This window comes from Podarcis filfolensis, assembly GCF_964270895.1.
Source record: "Podarcis filfolensis genome assembly, chromosome: 2".
Lineage (NCBI taxonomy): Eukaryota > Metazoa > Chordata > Lepidosauria > Squamata > Lacertidae > Podarcis > Podarcis filfolensis.
In genome coordinates, this window is record NC_139605.1 from 55,782,755 (window position 1) to 55,791,231 (window position 8,477).

General features: G+C 48.6%; 1 protein-coding gene across 1 annotated transcript; it reads left to right on the top strand.

The window, feature by feature from the left end:
- Positions 1-3,539: 3,539 nt before the first annotated feature.
- Positions 3,540-5,904, top strand: LOC310757953 (alpha-2Da adrenergic receptor-like). Its single transcript, XM_083603696.1, has one exon. It carries the CDS (start codon positions 4,099-4,101, stop codon positions 5,302-5,304), a length of 1,206 nt encoding a protein of 401 aa, XP_083459822.1. The 5' UTR covers positions 3,540-4,098; the 3' UTR covers positions 5,305-5,904.
- Positions 5,905-8,477: the final 2,573 nt, after the last annotated feature.

The window sequence follows — 8,477 nt, forward strand, 5'->3', positions numbered from 1 at the left end:
ACAAGTCCTGTGTTGTTAAAGAGAATATGAACACTTAAGAAAGCGCTGCCTTGGATGAAGAACCTGGCATGTGATGTGGGCAAATTCTCTGTTTGAGGCTGTCATCAAAATGCTTCTTTTGAGTTCTGAAGCCTGACCCATACTGCCTTAGGAAAATGTACACAAAAGGATAAATTAGGAATGCCTGTGGTTTTTTTTAATGCTTCTAATTGTTCTATACCTCACTAAATAAATTTCTTTTCATTGAAGTTTCAGAACTGATTGTGTGGTTGAGTGTCTTTTAGACTAATTTGAGTTGTTCCAGGCACCTGCATTTTTTCTTCTTTAGATGTTCCCATGCTCCTTTTTCACACGTACCATGTGCTCTCCTCAAGAGAATCAGTCTAAGCCACCTACCCACTTCATCACATACCCTTATATCACCACCGAATAGCCAAGGTTCCTTCTCTTTTTGCGGTCTCCGGCACTGGCAGCACCTTTGAACTGCAGTCCTATGATTCAGAAATGCATTTTCCTGTTGTTCCATTTGATTGTTCAGGTAGGGTTTCCAAAGGTAAATGTCAAAAATAATGGATGCTTTGGAGCTGTAGCTTTTGTGTTTGCTCTTTATGACAGCTATGACTATGAGTGCCATAGTAAAAGGAACATCTATTATAATCTTATGTGTCCCCACTCCCCCAACTGATGGGATGTTCCAAGGGTGTCATTACTTGATTTGGCTTCCTTTGGAGGAGAAAGAGCACTTTGGGGGCTGGTTCAGACAGAATGGGAAAGTATGTGAATGAGCCACAGTATGTCTCACACTTGTGTGCTCTCCATCTCTCATTCCCATAAGGAGATAAGAAAAGTCTGCTTCCAGTTTAAAACTAACCACAGTTTTCTGTCTGAACTTGGGAAACTGTAGTTTGTTTAAACTATGGTCAGTGAGAACAAGCCAGGATCATAATGTGGTTTGTGATAAATCGTAAGTTTGCTTTTTTAATTTGGAAGTCATTCGGTATTGCAGTTAGTTTTACAAAGTGGAAACTTCTGATCTTTTCAGTCACAGAAAAGGAGGAAAGGAAAGAGGAAAGTCTGCAGAAGCTCACCTCCACTTGTTCATGTCCAAACTAGGCCACGATGCCTTTATAATATTTGCATTATTTATAAATATGCAAGCAGATAATAAGTGGAGGTAAAGTGGTGCACTGTCAGAAACTGAGCTATGGTTTGGCTTAGTATTATGTCTGAACCCAGGCTTGTTGTTTGTCTCACTTCAGACAAATGATGAGCTGTAACCAAGGTTTGTTCTTGGCTTACCACTTGTTGCTTGTTTGTTTGCTTGACTTAAATCCCTAAAATAACCTAAGGAAGTTTACATAAGGAAAATTTCCCATCCCCTTCTCACCCATGTAACCGCTTTTGAAGGGCAAGGGTCCCTCCTTGGTCAGTATGGGCTAAGACCGGGGCTTTTTGCAGCTGGAACTTGCCAGAACTTAGTTCTGGCACCTCTCAGGTGGGCGCCATTACCATTATAAGAAAACAAGGGATGTGTTCATGGTGAGTTTAGGCACAGCTTTTTCTAGGAAAATAGTGCTGGCTAAGGCATAGTGGTGGTGGGAAACATTGCTTCTTTGAATTTCCTTGTTTAATTTATCATAGGATCTGAGTCTGGGCAGTGCCTCCATTTCTCAGCAGTTCCACCTGCACCCCAGCCCATAATGTTCAAGAGGTTCCCAGATTTTCCAAGCAGTTTTTCAGGAAGATGCAGAAAGAGGGCATGAAAGTTTCCTTCCATGAGCTTCCTTACCTTAGGATCCATGCCAGTATTATTAATTGCTTGTGGCGCAGTTCTGGGAAAATCAATATTTAATGCAGAGTATGAATAATTCCATGAGATCTTCTGCCTTGCATGGAACAGTTGCTATAAATTGCTCAGACTCTTGGCAGACAGCTCTTTAAAATGCTTACCTGTGTGTTTATGTGTGTCATATTTTAAGTTTTAACTTAAAAATCCCTTATTTGGGGCTGATCGTGCATAGTTTACAATGCCCCAGACTGCATCTTTTGGGAACCAGGAACAGACATGGCCACTGGATGGCACTGCTGAGCTGAACAGAGCTTGGAACGGAGTTTTACCTCCTCATTGAGCAGGCAAAAAGACTTGGGATTCATGGCGTGACTCCCAGAAGAGCCCAGGTGGGCTTCTGGCCACCCAGTGAGAAAGAACTGAGCCGTTTCAGGTCCCTGTCTTTCTTTATAAAGATGGAAGAGCATTGGCTTGGAAGAACAATGGAGTTCCAGCAGAATTTAGGTGAGAAAGATTTCAACCTGATCATCAGGAACCTCTGCACCTGGAGCCTTTTAATGAACCATTTCATAGGTAAACATAGGAATATGTGGTAGACTAATTAAAATGGTGCATCTGAGCATGTTCGGAGTTCCTTTTTCTCATTACTGAGTAACCGCAGCCACAAATGGAGAGACACACTAACTGCAGGTTCAGGGTTGGTTTCCAGTGCTGGATATAAGGGTTAGTTTGCCTTCTAAAAGAAAAGACAGTGGTGTGTGAAGAGCTATTAAATCTCTGTGTACAGTAATATATTCACCGTGTTCAATAACATATTCACACTATACACATACATTTCTAAAAAATAAGCCAATCATACACCTGTGATGGAGGCATTATATCCTTTATTTTATCCTTTCTTACATTTGCTTAGGCTTTATTATAATGTCATCTGCTCCATTCCCAGCTATCCCAAATCCTCTTTTTCACAATTCACCATTGTTACACAACCACTACTTTCTTTGTAAATTCCATATTTCTTTCCATTCTTGCCTGTTTGTCACCTGCTCCCATAACTTACAGTTCCCAAGCCTCTGCAAACCTGGTCCTTGTTATCTTGTTAAAAATAGACATCACTTGGGACTTTTCTCCAGCTATCATCCCTGACCACTGGCCAAGCTGGCTGGGACTGATGGGAGTTGGAGTTCAACAACATCTGGGGTAGGGAACTACAACTCCCTTCTTCCTTGACCATTGCCCATGCTGGCTGGGGTTTGTTGGGGAGTTGTCGTTCAACAGCAGCCAGAAGCCACCAAGATTGGGAAGGCTGTATTGGGACAGTAAAGAAGCAAGAGAAACGTCATCTGCCCTGGCACAGGTGAGAGCTTTACTGGATGGTTGTCCACTATCACTGGTGGAACCTCTACAAGGAACTTCCCCTCTGGTGGCTCATGGAAAAAGCTGGGACCCTCTCTCAGTCAGTAGACTCAGAGGTAAGTCACACCAGATTAGCTGGATATATGCCTGAGTTTAAAAAGTTTAGGATCTGGGTTGTAGGCGGCTAGGCACAGCCCTTCCCCAGCCCTTTCCTCCTTGTGTGTGTGCACGCCTGCCAGGTGCTCTGAGCCTGGGTGAGGGAGGCACGCTCCCCCTCCTGGGCTCTTAGTGTTGGCAGCAAGCAGCCTCTCCCACCAGCTGGAGCTGGCTGGGCGCCTGTAGGCCAGCCAGCCAGCACTGCCTGCCCCTCCCTTCCCTCCCCCCAAGGGATCTGCTCAGAGGCCGGATGCAAAGAGGCTCAGAGCTGGAGCAGCTCTGCCGGGCTTCACACCACTGCAGGGAGAGGGAAGAATCAGCAGGCAAGAAGAAAGGGGTGTACTCTGCACGTACCCACCGCTTTGCCTTGGACATGCTTAGTATCAAGTGGAAGCCAAGGGACTGAGGCCATCTGTGGACTGTTCTCTGAGGGAACTGTGCATCTTCTAGATCTGCTGCCTGGGGGCACTAGATTCACCTATCTGCCCTGAACTGCGCTGAAATCCACTATAGTGTTCCATGGGACATCACACTTTGAGATCTACCATGCCTCACTGGAACTTGTCGTTTTGCTTTAGTGTCTGATGTGCTGCGCCAGGATCTGTTGGGCCTTCCCACTGCTGTGCTGTTGAGCCCCACAAGGTAGGATGGTGCCAGGTGAGAGGAAGGCTGCTGGGCCCGTCCTTTTCTGGACCTGTGACCATGAAACAGAGCCTTGTGAGTAGGCCTGGGTGAGACTTGGGAGCCTGTGAACCTTGCACAGGTAGCTTTGGGCACCCCCATGGCCTGGTCTGGGGATGCATGGTATGGAGCCACAGCAAAATGGATCTGGCAATCAGAGTGACCAGGCACCCGCTGAGCTCCCGCACTCGCCTCTTGGCATGGCACTCATCCTGGTGGCCGTGCTGGTCATGGCACTTGTGACCCTACTGGGGAATGTGTTGGTAGTGCTGGCTGTGTACACCAGCCGGGCCCTCCGGGCCCCGCAGAACCTCTTCCTGGTGTCTCTGGCTGTGGCAGACATCCTGGTGGCCACCCTTGTCATCCCCTTTTCCTTGGCCAATGAAGTCATGGGCTACTGGTGCTTTGGCGGCTTTTGGTGCAGCCTCTACCTGTCGCTGGACGTGCTCTTCTGCACCGCCTCCATCATGCACCTCTGCGCCATCAGCCTGGATCGGTACTGGGCCGTCACCCGCGCTGCCCGGTACAACCTCAAAAGGAGTCCCCGGAGGGTCAAGTGCATGATTGGGGCTGTTTGGGCCATTTCTGCCTTGGTGTCCTTGCCACCGCTTTTCAAGTCAACGCACCAGGACCAGCTGTGCTTGCTGCACGACGACACCTGGTATGTGCTGGCCTCTTGCACTGCCTCCTTCTATGCCCCCTGCCTCATCATGGTCGCTGTCTACTGCCGGATCTACCACGTGGCCAGGCACAGGAACTCGGTGGTCATTGCTGCGAGACGTGTCTCCTACCCCAACCTTATCACTGCAGCAAAGTGCGATGCCCGCAGAGTGAGCACCCAGCACCCTGGGGAAGCGCAAAATGCAGGCTCGGAGCACGGCCAGCTTCCCCACCCCCAGCCTAGCTTGCCCCGGCTCTCTCGGCAGTGGAGGGCAGAAGAGATTGGCAACAGTGCTAGGTCACAGAGGACCCCCAGGCTTTCCTGGTCAGTTCCCTCTAGCCGGCAGCAGCGCAGGAGCAGGGACATGTCCGTCTCCACCAACCGTCTGGTGCAGGCAAGAGAACGCCGGTTCACCTTTGTCCTGGCTTTCATCATTGGGGCTTTCGTGCTCTGCTGGTTCCCGTTCTTCTTCACGTACAGCCTGGAGTCCGTGCTCGGGGAAGGCTGCTGCATCTCCAAGCCTCTCTTCAAGTTCTTCTTCTGGATTGGCTACTGCAACAGCAGCTTCAACCCCATCATCTACACCGTCTTCAACCGGGACTTCCGGCGGGCCTTCCAGCAGCTTCTCTCCCATGCTGACCCACTTACATGCAGGAAGTGAGGACTCGTCTGCTAGAGGGCTGTTTGGGGAGGTGGAGAGAGGTGTTGGCGTGCAGGCTGGGGTTCTGGGGCCTGTGGCAACAGGTTGAGGCTGATGAGCGGGATAATATCGCTGCTGGTTTTGTGCTGAAAAAGCTCCTGCTAAAGTGGTAAATCTGTGGCATGAGTGGCACAGGCAGCCAGACATTTGTGACAAAGGGCTGGTGGGCCTGGTTATGGCACAGAGTCAGGCTTACACATGCCCTGCCTACCTCTCCTGTACTGCTTACCAGTCCAATAGGCCAGAGACCAAGCACTGGTGCATTGAGGGACAGGAGTAGACTGCTTATGGGGCAGTGGAGTAGTGGTAACTTCTGAAGTGCAGGTGTGCTGTTCCTGGCAACCCTTCAGCCCAACAATTTTTGGCTGAGGCTGACATTTTGGCCTCAGTACCTCACCAGCTTCTTTAACCTCTCCATCTGCTCCTTCGTTTAAGATATCCAATCTGATGAAGAGTTCTAGTGGACTCAAGAGCTTGCTCACTATCTTGTGACATTTGGTTGGTTATTTAAAAAGGGACTTTGACTTTTTTCAAAAATAAAAGTGTTGACTTAACTCTTAATCATGCATATGAAATGAAATCTACCTCTTTCTCTGCTTGGTTTATTTAGTAGGTAGCTGTATTGTGCAGGGGGCGGGGGGAGTGTACACAGAAGATTGGCAAATGGCACCCCAATGATGACATTATCATTCTGGTAATGACATAAGGGGTGTAGACTTCATTTTTGCCCATCCCTGCTTCACTGCTCCAAAACAGTGGTACTACTCCTACTTTCACCTTACCTTATGGCAGACCTGCTAAAACATTTGCCCATCATCACAGTAAATTAAGCAGATGTGTGCTCTGCATTTTGCTACCTTGGTTTAGGACTGCCAAGTTACAGATCCCAACAACCATAGAGTTGTTCATGAATCCCTGAAATACGCTCTCTATTCCCAAAAGAGTTCTAGCCCACAAAAGCTTTGCTGCGCGCCTTTCTCCCAGCTGCTCTGCGGTAAGGAAAAGGATAAGGTCTGCCTTGGAAGAGATTCCGTGAGGTGACTTGCTTCTGTATTGGGGATGGAGACATACAAGGGATCCCTCTCAAATGCTTTTCCTGCCTCAGGTCAGTGGCATTTTGAGGGAATCATGGGCATAAGTAATAACGTAAAAATGGCCTTTCTAAATCAGGCTAAATATCCATTTAGTGCAGGGGGGAGATAACTTTTGTTCTGCCAGGGCCACGTTCCCTCAGGGGTAATCCGTTGGGGACTGCATGTCAGTGGTGGGCAGGACCAGAGTGAAATGTGGATGGGGCCATCTCTTTCTCTTTCACCTCTTTCCATCTACTCCCACCCCAATCAGCGGTCTGCTGAGGGAGGGTTAGATAGCCCATGCAGGAGTTCACAATGGGTCATTTGCAGAGGGCTTTTGAAATTAGATTGAGCCCCCCCTCCCCATTTTCCCAGATTGCCCACCCTTGATTTAGTGGACCAGTCCTCTATATGTAAACCTTGGCCATCCAGATGCCCCTGAGAAGCTTGCAAACAGGCCATGGTGGCTACAGCCCAGCCCATTTGGCCTCAGTATCTAGTAGCCAGAGGCATTACATCTCCCTCTGAATGTTTCTCTGTCACCTTTGGGCCTGAGAGGCTGGGGTTTGGGCCTACACCTTCCCAGAGAGAGCAGCAATAAAGAGACGTCAGGCAAAGTCACTGGTGACCCGAGGGCACCATGTACTGGAGCTGAAGTACTTGAGCAAAGGATCAGTGTGTTCTAGTTCACTCTCCCCTCTCTGTGTCCCCCCCCCTCCAAGAGTGACTTTGCAGAAAAGAAGACTTTTCTCTCAGTTGTGCACAGTGCGGAGTTTCCTTCCGGCAAGGTCAAGGTTGGTGCTGGTGGGACCCATGGAATTGCTGTGTCTCCTCTGCCTGCCCCCTTTGTTCAGTAATCACATGTTTTAGTTTTGGGATGTCTGCCTCTGCCTCAGTTAGTCTGTTTTGCTGATCCGAGGGGAGCTGGGCAAAGCTAAGAGGGAGGCCGGATGCTGAATCAGCCATCTGGCTCTGGGAAACAGATATTTACCCCTGATCCCACTGCTGGTCAGATGCCAGCTACTGAAAAGTGGGTTTCCGCTGGCCAGCCACAGGGAGCAAAGCTCTGGGGATATTTGGCTTTGAGGGGGTGAAATCCCTTGTTTCCTGCATGAAATGACAGTTATTGGGTGTTTGTGTTGCTCCCCCAGCTGTGTTTCCTCCACTATTTAGAGTTGTAGTCAGGAGAGGATCCAGTATTTCAGGTTGGGGAAAACGTTGTGCCTGCAGCCAACTACTTGGGGGATCTCTGGCTATATGTCTTATTTGAGTTTGTAGCAATTAGTTCCACAGGTTGGAGCTGGTGCCACAACGCAGCGGCCTGCTCTTTGTAGTGCACCTAACCCAACTATCAATTCCAGGCGCCTACTTCCTATTCCTCAACACACAACATAGCTCCAAACATCACCACCCCTTGAATGTTGGGCTGGCCTCAGGTACCAGGCTGCTGTATAAACAGACTGTATAGCTAGAATTTCCTCTTTCCCCTGACCTTTTGATAGCTATGTGCCAGGCAGGCATTCAACGGATGTAGCTTTTCAAGGCATGGTGAGAAGGGGAAGCTATACTTACTCAACTTCTGCTTTTTCTGTTAAAGTGAGTAGAGTCTCTCTAAGGGAGAGTGGGGAAAGGTGCCAACCTTAGTACTGAAGGCTGTGTCCCAAGTTGCACTTTCTTACTGACAGGCCCTCTGGTGGGGGTTTTTGTGATTCCCCTTAACTGGGTGCCTGGTGTGTATCTGAAAGTTTTACATGTGTAAATTGCTTTCCTATCAATCTGCCTCTTCCATGTTTTCAAGTGATCCTATGGTTGGCTAACCTAAGAACCAAGCCTCAAATTCCCAGCAGATATGAATTAACAATGATGAACACCGACCGCTCTGTTACCACATATACATACCCATCAATGCGGGAACGGGACTGCATAGTTAGTCCCCCTAACTTTACCTATTATCTAACTATACAGACAAGCAAATTAATAGCTCACACAAAAACATCTTCCCAGAAAACAGCAACTCAAGGGTGGTGGCAAGGCAGGAAGGTTTCCATGGAGACAGGCCCT

Bases quoted from the DNA above. Each gene is read 5' to 3' on its own strand.
- LOC310757953 (XM_083603696.1), top strand. From the start codon at position 4,099: ATGCATGGTATGGAGCCACAGCAAAATGGATCTGGCAATCAGAGTGAC.